Consider the following 14,217-nt stretch of genomic DNA (forward strand, 5'->3'; position numbering starts at 1 on the left):
GCGAGTGTATAAATGTATTAATCTGGTCACGTTGCCGCCGAGTCACTGCGATCCTTCAAGACCCGACTAGACAAAGTTCTGCATTTCAATCAAAATTTAACAGAGATTTAACATTTGGTTAGTGTTTGAAAATGTTAAGCCTGTCCATGAAGAGGTGTAAGTATTATTTTTATCAGGTATGAGCTCCAAGCTAAGAGATCTTGCTCGATTCCATGTAAATGTACTTCACATATTCTATCACTTGCATACAGCCCTACATGTATTTATTACAACTGTATATATTCAGACAAGAATACTACAATGGAACCAGCATTAACTAAAAACTATGGCTCAAAAATAACAGATTCTGCATGATTCAGTGTTTGAGAGGATTTCTCACACAAATTAGGATAGCATTAAGAGTGCCAAAGATATGACTCAGGTATGGTACAGTACACGCTATTAACCATAAAGTATCATGTTAAATGAGAACAGAGTACACAGAGGCAATGGAGCAGTTTTCAGGAGGCAGAATGTTGAATGGTAAAGCAGTGGTTATGCCTATGCAGTCATTTCCTTATAAAACCTGTGATGTCACTCTTTTAGAAACCTGGTGTATGCTGCTCTGTGCTTGGAGTTTGTCAGTTTTCAGCTAGTCTAGTTCAAGAGACTTGATGCTGGTTGAGTAGCTGGTAAAATGGCTCAAACAATGCCTATTGAAATAAACAGTAAAGTTTAAGTCATCTGTTTGATGAAACACAATGAAGTCAGAAAATAAGTGTTTCAATACAAAAACTAAATACAACCAAACATTAATTAATAAAAGGGTTACAGTCAGGAAGTGTTAGTTTACAGTCTTCTATTAAACATATATAAATGCACATATATTCTGTTCTGGTTGTTAGAACCAAGACGAAATAACAATAAACAATGTTGACAATAATGAAAGATAAAAGTCAGACACAAGACAGTGACCAACATTATAAAAAGAAAACAAACACATATGGGTGACCAGAATTCAGAGTTTACTTCAAACAAAACAACAACTACGTCAATTTTTATAACCAAGTAACCTGCCTAAAAACAAAACACACGTTACCCCGGGTGAACCGGACTTATCAAATCGTCTCTCGTTTCACTGTTCACCTTAGCAAATACTAATAAAACAAAATAAAAACATAAGGAAACAGGGTAGATCTGCACACAGCAAAAAGCTAGAAACCGATTCTCTTATTTTAAATTTTACCGTCAACAGTGGATAGGGTGACCAGACGTCCCGATTTTACGCGCTTTTTCCCGTGTCCTTATCGAGGAACTGTCGGGAGGCTATTTGTCCCGATTTTTAGAGTAAACGTTGAAAACCCAGGCGTAAAATGTGAATGTTTTATTTTCTCGTTAAGAAATTTCGTATATGTAGCTACTGTACTGTCTAGCGGTGCAACAGCACACTGGTTTAGGGCGTGTTTGAGTGAGTTGTTTGCACTGCATCAATGCAGCTGTCTGATCACGTTAACCTGCAGTCATAGTGCGTCTGGTTTGACGAAGTGTCAGGTTGGCTGGTGTTGTTGACGAGCCTGGCACTTAAAAGCAAAAAAGACTGTTAGTGTCGAACGCAGTGGAGACAGGGGGCAGGGGACCCCTCTGGATTCAATCATATGACTGTGCAGGGCTGGATTATGAACTCTAGATAAATTGACCTTTTGTTGAGCAGCTTCACACGTAGTTATGCGGCTGTTGCATTTCTACCGCATTTTCTTTTGCCTGCAGTTTGTCAACATTACCAGCTTCATCGGCCATATTGCTCCTCGTCGTTTTTTTCAGCCACTTCACAGCTGTATTGTAGGGGGTTGTCTTTTTTTTTTTTGTAAAAACAAGCTAAACTTTGGATTTTGTTGTACTAAACCTTTTTTCTTTCTTTATGTTTCTGTTATTCGCCCCCTCTCGAGTAGCGACGGTTAGTAGCCAAATTCATGATTTACTAATTGACATCAGCGGCACTTAAAATACACCAGCACACAGTGGTAATACATTAATTTACATAGCTCCACTAAAAACAGGCAGGTCGCGTATCAAAAACACATAAGCCATTTTCAAGAGAGGGGGTGTCAAGTGTTATTAAATACATAAAAAAGTGAACAGTATTTACTAGTCTTACGGTGATGTACACGTGATACATATGCATTTCAAGGCTGTAAATAAAACAAATGGAAAATTAAATATATAAGATCATAATTATGGGGCCCCTAGTTTTCTAGGTGCCCAGTAGGCCCGCCCATTAATACGGCCCTGGACTGTGTTACAATGGCATTTGGTAAATTGTATAAAAAAAAAATAACAATAAAAAAGAGCGCGTCATCTGGCGAGTTGGATGTGAAGCATCACGATAAATTGATTAGTGGGATTATTATTATATTATTATTATTATTATTATTATTATTATTATTATTGTTGTTGTTGTTGTTGTTGTTGTTGTTGTTGTTGTTGTGACGGTGAATTGATGCTTGCGCGAGTCATCGAAGCTCAAAAGTAAAAATGAATTTCCATCCGCTGCAAGGAGTTTTACAAAACGTCATGGGAAAAAAGCATTATGCGCATGGCCAAGTCATTCAGTTCGGATTAGGGGTTATACTTAGGTTTCACTGACATTTCTTGTTTAAACATTAACTACATCTAGATAACATTTCATAGCACTATAAAAGCCTAAAAATTGTGGTACTTGCTTCCTTACTAAAACAGACTGCTGTCATTGGTTAAAAGGCAAGCAACATCTTCCAACAGTTGCTGCCGACATTCTGTCTAGAGTGGAGTTTATCATGCATTGAGACGGCACGTCTGCATCCACTGAATTGCTTGGAAGTGTAAGGCGAAGCTTTGCCAAGTTATACAGATGTGGAAATCGATTAAAAACGGTCTCAAAACTCGGTTACCCAAAGGTATCTGATATTCTTTAATGAAGTCCATATTCAAAGCACGTTCGTTGTCATATTATTGGTCCCATCCAGGAATTTATTTTATCAGTACCGAGTCAAAACAAAGGAAACGTGCCTATTCGGGTCTAATATTCTAACTGCGTTTAAAAAGTAAACAGTACCTGTAGTGCTGATTTAACTTGGGTACAACCGACAGGAATACTTTCCAGTTTGTTTTCTGAAGGCTGTTGTTTGTTTTACGTTCTGTTTAGCAGCCTCTGTAGTAGCCTTTTGTATTATACTTACAATATACTTTGCTTTGCTGTCCATTTTGGTATTTTACGTGTAATGCTGAAAAGTAGATGTTAGCAACCTAAATCAAATTAAAAAAACGATTGAGAGCGAACAGCCAATCAGCTTCCAGATCTAGCGTGCTTCTATTTTGCATAGATGCCCGCTAGAACGTTGAAGTGCTTAAAAGTGAATTACATAAAGGGCTCTATCGCTTTTTAGAAAATGATTTATTTCTTTACTTTCTCTTTAAAAAAAAAACAAACAAAAAAAAACTTTAAAACCTATTTTTACCTTGAACTTGTGATATTTTGTCCGGTAATATTCCGCTGAGGAAAATACCATTCTGTTTTTGTTTTTGCCTAAGTGCAATGCACAAAGGAAGGTGAAGGAATTAAAAAAAAAAATCTGTCTACAGAAGAAATATACACACTTTACGTCACTTGCGTTGTTTAGTAGTTCATTTAACAAGGTTAGTAGTTAATTTAAACAAGCTCCCGTTCCCATTCCCGTACTCCGTCCCCCATCCTCCCATATCTTAGACATACATATATATATATATATATATATATATATATATATATATATATATATATATATATATATATATATAAATAAACCTGCATAGACATTTGTAGGTTGGACCAGAGTTTGTATTTATAGTGTTATTACATTTTTTTTTTTTGCAACTGCTTGCAGCTCGATTGATTGTCCGTAATAGATACACTTTGTATGCATCAGTCAGTCCCTAATCTTAAATCTGTCGGTGGATTTGGCAGGTCACAGACAACTGAACAGGGTGGAAGGAGGAGGCATTTGCTCCCAAACGTCTCCCACGCGATCCTGGAATGCTGTGAGCAATCGCGCCAAAACGTTCAGGCATTTTCAAACGGGTGCTGCTTGCAAATAAAAGGAAAGCTTGTTTCATTGGTGTATTGCAACAATACATCGCAGCAACAGAACCTCACAGACAATCCGCTGGTACAGGAAAGGTAAAGTGACATCGGCCTGGAGATAATGAACACGGTCACCGATTGCTATCTTCCCCTAAACTCTAAAAGGAAACATAGAGAGAACAGCAAATCTGCGGCCAAGCGTCACCTCGACATGCACAACGGCAGTGATAGCGAGCAAGATGGGCAGTTGCTGGATTGTGTGGGTCTGTCTGCTTCACCAACCGGCAAAAAGCCCCTTCGGATGCCGAAGTGTTCTCGCTGCAGGAACCACGGCTATGTGTCTCCTCTGAAGGGCCACAAGAGATTCTGCACCTGGAGAGACTGTCAGTGTCAGAAATGTAAACTGATTGCAGAACGACAGAGAGTCATGGCGGCCCAGGTATTGTGTGGGACAAACTAGTTCAATTGTGATGAGGAAATGTTTGTTGTTTTTGTTTGTTTGTTTTGCTAACATTTTTTTAAGTGACAGTGAAATTGTTACATTTTTTGATCCGATATACCAAAAACGTATTACTATTATCCACATTTTATATTAGACAGTTGTCATGGCCTGTCAACACGTGGCAGATTCATTGCGATGTAGGTCCCGAGGACTGCATTGTAATGTTTTGTTGTAGTGTAGGCTATATATACATTTATACTCCCACCCCCACTAAACTTGGCACATTGTGATTTTATAGAAATATAATCTTACTAACAAACATAGTTTTTCATATTGCAAGATGCATGCAAATATTTTACAGATTTTTCCACATTAAGTGATGGCAGGCCAGAGAAAAATGTCGATACAAGATACTTACTGACTGTACAGTAATCTATGTTTTCTGTTGACACAGTAACATCATCAAAGTAAAGAAGCTAGTATGTTGATCATCAATTTTTTAAATAAGTTACAAATATAAAAATGAATGCCGCCTTACATCCAGTATTAGATGCTGTATTTTGAGGCCTCGTGGAGGAAATGGTAAACGGGTTCCAAAAAAACTGACAGGCCTATTATGGGTTTGCATTGTTTGAATGATTAACGTATATTTTGTGATTCGTAGTTTTTTTTTTTTTTTTTTTTTTTTTATTAAATCAATATTTTCACAGCCATTGAAAATAGTACCAACAGTACTTAATGTAAACAGTGTAATTTTATTATTATCCCCAGCTGTGGAGTAAAATAACCCGTTTTACTTCACTGTAAATCGCGACATATTGGGAACTATACATTTTACTGTATAGAGATAGAACTTGGTAATCTTTTACAGAAAAAATATTTTGAAATTTATGCATTATTTAAAAAAAAGAATACATAGAAGTGTTCAATTTCTAAATATCTGACAAACTGAACCCCACAGCTGGTTATAATTAAATTAGATTTTAACCTTTTTTATTGAACAGATTATGTAGATCTCATAAGACTGGTTATTTACAGAACCCTAACAACCAGGTTTCAAGATGAAAATGACCTAGGAGTGACTAAATCTATTACTGCATTGAACAGGCTTTTTTTTTTCTTTTAAATGATGTGTTGTTTTATGTAATGGTGTTGTGTTCCCGTTTGTCTAATTCCAAATGTGAAAAATAAATAAATAAATAAAATAGCGTACTATTTATGCAATTTCTTCTAAGCACATATACAAATAATGAAGATATTTGTAGTGTTGCCATTGGAGGTTACTTTAGTAAATAAACCCAAACGACGAGGACTCATAGCAAAACATATTTGGAATTGGTTAGCTCTCCTTCATGTACACCATTCCTTTTGGGTTTAGGTAGCACTGAGGAGGCAGCAGGCACAGGAGGAGGAGCTGGGCATTTGCCACCCTGTTCCACTTCCAAACACAGATCTGGTCATCAAAAGCGAAGGCACTGGAAACGGCTACTGCTTGTTTGCTCCAGGGGGAGAGTCCCCATCTTCAGCCTCAGCCAGCACAGCACCATCGTCTTCAGTTACAGGTAAATCAAAACTAAATTCAAGATTCTTAAGAATCTGGTAAGTGCTTATAGCCTGTTAAAAATGTTTGAATAAATACAAAATACATATATTCAAGGGATTGATAAAACACCAGAAAGGCCTAAAAAACAAAGCACATATTTTGGTATAAATTATCTGTCCTTCATATGACTGTTAGTGTTTTAACTGATTCATATTTTCATGTTATGAAAACTCCGCTGGCAACATCTAACGGTACCCTTATGTTACTTGACCACTGACTATTAGTTTTCCAGATGATACACACCTAATGCTTTGTGATATTAGCTTCAAACTCGGTACACAGCTGTATTCTTTGATTCTTTAGGTCAAGTACAATCATCAGGGTTCTCCCCAGGCCATTATTGTACTGTAAGGTGATATTTGTCATTTCTAGTGAGTATGAACATCTGATTTTTGTATCCGAAAGCATGTCAAAAAATATTCATTTGAATATTCAGATATTTGCCCCAGCACTTGTATTTTACCAATGTATTGTTGTCTCCAGGATGGCTGTCATGGTGACGTCAGACCTGGAACAGAAACATATATACAAAATAAACAGGTACAAAATAAAACTCTTTGTGTAAAAGAAAACGGCACGGTGACCACAACAGACAGACAAACACAACGGACAAATACTAAACAAACAAGTATCGTGCTCAGCTGTTTAAGCACAAATAGCAATTGTTATTTATAACACCGTGTAACAATTTTTTTTTTTTTTTTTTTTGTTCCTGGGTAGTAAGTGTTATTTCCTAATTGCTTATGCCTCAAAAGTATAGAAAATGGCTATTATTCCCCACAAACTTTGCTTTTGTGACCAGGACAGTGATATTTTGAAATATCACTATTTCCAATGAGAAAACGGGAGCTTTTGTGTCTTTTCGTTCACATAAAGTCAGAAAAAAACAACACATGAATACAAATTAACATGTATTTATACTAAAGTAATACAAAAATGACTACGAAAGATTTGGAAGTGAGTAGTTTTTCGAGATTTACGATTATACTGTAAAGCAATTAGGAAATAACACTTTCTACCCAGGAACAAAAATTGTGTTACATAGTGTAATTACTTTCATGTTCTCTCTCTCCCTCCCGTTCTCCAGTCGCGAACAGACAACACCCCGTGTGCTTGAAGCACTGACCCTTTTATGCAGCTGTACCTAGGCTTGATTGCTAATCAGACATTCAGTTGGAATCTCGGTACATCTGCACATTAACTAATTGTACTCCCCATGCTTCCATACTATTACCCATTTTAATCTGCACGTGAAGTGATTGTGCAATCCCAGTGCCTAAATACAATTATACACTTTACAACACCTGTGCAACATAACCCACACTCTTTGTACCAATACCTACAGCGACAATAACACACCACATACAACATATAACCCAAATACGCACAGGGACGGGGCCACCCCGCCACAATTGTATACTGTAACGTATCAAATTAAAAGTAGCAATTCAGTTTTGGTCACAATGGACCTGACAGTCTTTAATAGGGCTAATATTTGACAGGTTCTTTCTTATTCAGAACTGCAGAAATTATAGTAGATTTCCACCCCCAAGTTCCCTAAAGAAATTAGGGTTGTTTATCATTGAATAATCGTAACTTACTATGAAAATCGTAAATGGGTTTTAAAGACTTGAAATAAAGCTGTATTGCTTGTCCTGTGTGGAAAGGAATTCCTTGGCTAGGCAGGGCACATGAAATTGTAAAAAGTAGTAAATTATTTTGGGAAAGGTGTCAATAACACCTGGAACAGAAAACTCAGCATATTCTTCAGTAAATTGAACTACAACAAGGTTTTCCAGCCTTATATCTTTGTCTTAGACGAAACAATAGCTGAAGGTTCAACTGCACATGTCTCCTGCTGAGGTCAAGGGTTTTCTATGTGAACCTGACATCTTCCTGCCTGCAAGCAGCAATTAAAAACAAAGCATTATGACCCGATTATGACCAGCAGGATTTTAAAACTACAACAAACTAAACTTAAGTTTTACCTTTGTGTTTGATTATTAGTTTTATTATTAATTAATCTTTGCAGTTTCAGGGTTTGTCAAGCAAGTTTATTATTATTTTTTTTAATTGATTGATTTTATTGTTTTACCAGGGAAATCATCCTGAAATACCACATCTGGTCCAGAGAACACACAGATAAAAAGCTTTTTAAATGGTTTTCCCTTTTCCCATGTGTGTTTTTGAAGGAACCAATTATAATTTACAAATTATACAAATTAAAAAAAAAGGCATACAGCTCAGTTGGTAGGTGCTTCTGTATCCAAGACTGCAGAAATTATGGGTGTTTCACAAGGAACAGTAAAAATAGTCACATCTGTTATTCTTCAATGCAACAAGTAAGATAATGTATTTGCAGTCTCAGTTCTTAAAACAGTTAAGACAGAAAATAAAATGCATTTTTTTTGTGTATAATATGTGGCTTCTGTCCACTTATTTTCAAATACTGCTTGGTCAGGACTAATACGGCTACTTTCTCTGTGGTCGCTGTGTAATAGATGTGGGAGTTTAGCTAGAAAGGTTCTTTGATAAGTATTCTTAGAATAAGAGATACAAAAATGAATGAGCAATTATTGTTTCCTGATTCAAGAGGCTATCGTGTAATAAAGAGTAAGGTGACTTGGCTTTGACGCCAGTGAAGATTCTGCTCACACAGGCCTATTTTACTCATTGAGGTGTTAGGTTGGTGCTGTGACTTGGCAGCACTAAAACATTTATGCTAACCACTTCACTGTTGCGCTGTATTGTAGACAATAACACAAGGACAACTACAAATATTCAAAAAATGTTAAAAAATTAAACATGGATGTGGGATACTGTAGCTTTAAACTCTAAAATGAGTAACGTCAAACATGTTGTGGTACCTCTGACCTAATAGCGATATTGTGGTCTTTCTACTTGTTTTCAGCTCTTAAACAGTTGGAGATTTCAAGTTAACTATAACATTGTATAAGTAACTTGAAATTTGCAAATTTATAACAGCAAAAAACAAGAGACAAAAAAGGCATAATTAAACAAAATATTAGTTAAATGAAAGTTAAGTAATTGAGAGCTGAGTTGAAATTAGGTCCCGAGGAGAAACTGAGGTCCCAAGGACCAGGTTTGAGAAGCCCTGGTCTAGTCAGAAACAGCAGCTAGCACTGTCTTGTCAGCAGTTCAAGTGCCTGTCATCAGTTTACTACAGTGGTTTTCTTTTTCTATCGTTGAGTTAGAACACTTCACATCACTCTTTCTGAACCCCTCAGAAAGGATCAAAACAACATAAAAAGGGTACAGCTTTAATGCAGTTACACTATGCTTGTTTTGAAGAAAACAAAATACATCATGCGCTGAAAAATGTGAATAGGCTTTTAATTTAAAGTTTGTTGTTTATACAGTAAATTGCTTTGCTTCCATGGATCACCAAGTATTCCAGAGTTTTCAGAGTGTATACTGTGTTTACTTATATTTCACTGGCCATATAATTAACATTAATCAAGTAAGGGTTGCCCTCACGTAGTTAATGGTTTGAATCCACCAGTTCAGCTTGCCAAACTGTTCTTTTGCATTGTACTGTCCATTTCCTCTGAAATTTCATTGGCACAGTATTTGAATATTGAAAACACAGGTAAAGCTTTATCTTTGGTGTAAAGGGCTTTGTGAATTTTACATTTGCACCCCATTTGTTTTACCACAAGGTGAGGTGATGTACATTGTATCATCACAGCTTTTTGTTTAAAATTAATTTAGCTATATGATGGACAAACTAGTAAAAATAAATAATGAAATATCTTTTTAGCTTTTAATAAACATGCATTCTTACTTGGTTTTATACAGTATTTTTGAGGAGTCTTTCATTTACTTTTTTGTATATTAGTTTTAACAGATGTACTGTAGTAGTTGTACAGTACCATTAGTTTTGTGCTCAGAATGCACAGCTGGAAACACAATGCAACACAAGATATTGACTTCATACTTGGCACACAGCTGTATTTTATGATTCTGAAGTTTTTCAGGGGGATAGCTTTGAGATGAGATTTTAAGATGTTCCCCATGAATAAGGTCATTTTTTCCTGTGAATGCACTCCTGTTGAATATTCCAAAATGTGTCCCAACCCTCATTCTATTGCAATATTCCCTCGTGGTCCATTTGAATATATTTTGTGAAGAACACATTTTAATATGTTATCCCATAATATTCTGTTAGAAGACCAGTTATATGCTGTCATTATTTTTTTATTTTTTTTCCCCTATTTTATATCCAGTTATTTTTAAGCTCAGCTCACCACTACCACCCCTGCGCTGACTCGGGAGCGGCAAAGACGAACGCACACTGTCCTCCGAAGCATGTACCTCAGCTGACCTTTTTTTTCACACTGCAGACCCACAGAGCAGCCACCTCAGTGTCGGAGGACAGCTCAGCTCTGGGCAGCTTCCACACAAGCCCGCAGGCGCCCGTCCAGACTATAGGGGTCGCTGGTGCTCGATGAGCCGAGGACACCCTGGCCGACCTAAACCCTCCCCCCTCTCCCGGGCGACGCTCGTCCAGTTGAACGCCGCCCCTTGGGAGCTCCTGTCTACGGTCAGCAATAGAATAGCCTGGACTCGAACCGCCGAGCTCCAAGCTATAGGGCGCATTCTGCACTTCACTCAGAGTGCCTTTACCAGATGCCTCACTCCTGAGCCCCCCCTGTCATTATTTTTATGTGTTCCAGTACAGGACCTGATGAGGAGGTTTGGTAACAAATTGTTTAAGTGGATGGATAAAAAATGAAAGACGGATTTAAACCAACTTATTTTGCTGTCTGTATGTTAGCATAATGGTCATGTGCTGGTGCCAGACTTCCCCATCTTTTGATCAGTTCCCTTTGTGCTGGGAGAAACATGTTGTTCTAGCTGTCCTGATTGTGCTCTTGGGGAGGTGAGATGCCAACCGTGTCAAGGCTGTGTTCCTGATTTAAAGAAAATCACTGACAGGCCAAAATAGCTAGCAGTGATAGTGAACTGCTGATGGAATAGTACAAAGCAGTTCATCATGGCAATTTGCTGGCAGGGACCTAGGCCAACATAACAGTAACAACCCTAATTTCTTCTAAATGAAAAGTTTGATTGTTGCTGCAAATTAACAATGAAATGGGGAGTCTTTGTAGTAATCTGAATTATTGTTTCAGAAATAGATTTCAAACTCCTTTATTTATTTATTTGTTTTACTGATTGTGTTTATTAGTCTTAAAGTAATCATCTTCATCTTAAAAAAAACAAATTAAGATAAATTGTGAAGACCACATTTTCAGAAGGATTATTAGTTTAATGAAGGGACATTATTATTTGTATATTTTTTGCATGCATGTGTATAACAGTGTGTAACAATTTCAACACCTGGGTCCAGTTGCACACTATTTAGTTTAGAAAGCCTAGTGCTGCATTCACAGTCACCTGTTTATTTGTGTGTTATCTCTATTTTAAAATTTGTAGTTGATCATTATTACCACTAGGTGGAGCGCTTTAGTTGCTCTTGTGTGGCTATGGGATTTTTTTTCTTTAATTTTTCTGTATAAAATAGAAGAATTAGGCCTACATTTTGAGCTACTGGTGTTTTGTTTGTTAGCATTATGAATAAAATCTGATTGCAACATTGTTTTTATGTTTTGCTTTGTCTGTAAAATCAAGGATGATTTAAATTTGTTATTTTAAAAAAGAAAGTTTTTGATTTTGAATTAGCACCTTCAAGTGGTGAAAAAAATTGTGCAGGCTGGTCTTGTTTTTATAATTGTACATTGTACTTTCCAATGCTCACTGGATTCAGTATTTAGTAGGTTTTCCACATTCTATAATAAGCAATGCTCTGGTGCTGAGTAGAATTGTATTTATATAGGCAATACTATGCAGAACTTATTGAACATAAGAAAGGTTTGGGAATGAGAAGAGGATGTTCTGTCCGTCAAGGCTCATCCCATCTTAGCACTCCGTTGTCCCTTTTAGGGGCCTCTAAATGAATAGGCTAGAATCTGCATAAAAGGGTGCTGCCTGCCTTCAGCTTCCATCTTTGACCTCTTGTTCTCTCTGTGCTAAATGTGAAGTCGTGACTTGGATTGTCTTGATCTATTCCGTTTTATAAGCTTTAACCAAGTCCGCTCTTCCCTTCTTTTTTCTAGGCTGAAGAGATTTAATTATTTTAACCAGTCCTCGTGGGTCATGTCTTATTGCCCTTCTCTGTACCTTCTCAGGGTGACCAAAACTGGACTTCTCAGAATTACAGACTTTTTTTAGCAAGTTCTGCAAGCAATTACATGGCCTTCCCTGTATTTCTGCTGATTTTAATGTATGTATCAGTCTTTTGTGTGGGACTTTGAAAGGCTTTTTAAATAAAAATTTTAAAAAAGTAAATTGAAACATCCTCAGACAGGTCAGGTGGGTTAGTTATTGTAAGCAGGACCTCCCTCTTCTGAATCCATGCCGGCTATCTCCTATTATAGTGCTGCTATACAGATAGTCTTCAAGCTTACCTCCTAATATTGCTTCCACCATTTTGTTATGGAAGGTAAACTAATTGCGCTATAATTACCTGGAACCTCACTTGTTTCTATAGAACTTTTCATGATAATAGCCTGTGGTCTGCACATTTCTACCATGTACCATAGTTGTTTACATGAGCAACAGTGACCAAATAACAAGAATTTGAAGAGGTTTAGTTTAGTATGTATGTATGTCAAACACTCATGTAACTGCAGTACTCTGACATTTGTGGCGCATTCTGTTTGTATACTGTGTATTGTACAGTTAAACTGAATTACATTTCAAGTGGTGGGTAATGGAGGAAGCAGAGTAATAATGTACTGTGCTGTAATATACTGTGTGATCCATTCTATTCGTGCTAAATTAGTCACAGTGGAGATACAGAGGCAAAACACTCAAATGGTTCTAACTAAGATTACAGTAAAACTTAGAAACACTCGTAACTGCTAGTCAGAATGTAAGTTTGTGTAGAATGTGACGGGTATAATAAAAACAAGGTTGCACTTAAACAAAAAAACAAAAAACTAAACTGTATTAAATCTTTCCCCTAGTAAAAGTTTACCACAGTAAATTTTCATGGGATCTTTTGCAGTTTTCCCATGCTTTTACAGGTCATGCATTTCAAATAGTTTACCATAGTTCTAAAATGATTTATTCTTTAATATGCTTTACCATACCTCTCTCGGCTTAACAATGTTTACCTGAGTTTTACCATGCTTTCACTGTGCTTTATTACACTTTGCTGTGTTCTCACTGTGGTCACAGAGTAGCCGGTTTTACTGTGTCAGTTTGTCCCAAATCAGTTTCAAATGTAAATGATATTAAACAGCTGTAAACAGCTGTTTTAAAGGATTTCTGTTGCTTGGTCATTAAGATATTTATAACATCTCAATTATTTCTGGGTTAGCTTTTCCAGGTTCCGTGTGTTCTTTTTTCTTGGGAACCCGCCAGGATCCAGCCTGCTCCAGGTCAAAGATGTCGGACCCTGTCCGACATCATCAAAAAGACGCAAAGCACAGGTCTCTACGTTTTTTCTCCGGAAAAAGCAGAGAAAACCTTTCCATGGCCGAGTGAGACTGGTAGGAGCCAAATGAAGCCGAAAGAAAACCCTGTGCACTACAGGGATAACACGGACATAAACAAAGGAGATTCTGCTTCTGCATCCAGCGCTCAAAGAATATCACAGACATTTGCAGAGCTGTTTGAGATGTTATAGTAATAAAATAATGGCTTGGATATTACCAAAACTCCTATTGAGAAGTTTTGGTGATAAAACGAGTGATCAGGAGAGGATCTATCAGTATGCATGTCTATATGCCTTTTAAACCTATTTTACGCTGAAAAAGAAATTTTAAACAGCGCCTGTAAAATAAACAGCGCGTGTTAAAGTAAATTGGACCTGACGCACCTGACAAAGGGTTAAACTCGGCAGATATTATCAATAACATCCTTTTGCTTTGGTATACTGTATTTTTGATTGGTACTAAACTCTGCCTGTAAGGGGTCTGAATTCATCATCAGATCCGTTCAGTTTTTTACTTCAGTTTTGCCAATATACTGAAAGCATGGTGATGTGTGATGAAATAGCCACTGACCAGC

General features: G+C 37.0%; 1 protein-coding gene across 1 annotated transcript in view; it reads left to right on the forward strand.

Annotated features, from left to right (window-relative positions):
• The first annotated feature begins 4,196 nt into the window (after positions 1 to 4,196).
• LOC121295263 (doublesex- and mab-3-related transcription factor 1-like) overlaps positions 4,197 to 14,217 on the forward strand; it is a 40,601-nt gene continuing 30,580 nt past the window's right edge. Inside the window, exons 1-2 of the mRNA XM_041219748.1 lie at positions 4,197 to 4,514; positions 5,896 to 6,079. Of these exons, the coding sequence (XP_041075682.1) occupies positions 4,197 to 4,514; positions 5,896 to 6,079 (502 nt within the window). The remainder of the gene's footprint in view (positions 4,515 to 5,895; positions 6,080 to 14,217) is intronic.

This window comes from Polyodon spathula, chromosome 1, assembly GCF_017654505.1.
Source record: "Polyodon spathula isolate WHYD16114869_AA chromosome 1, ASM1765450v1, whole genome shotgun sequence".
NCBI lineage: Eukaryota > Metazoa > Chordata > Actinopteri > Acipenseriformes > Polyodontidae > Polyodon > Polyodon spathula.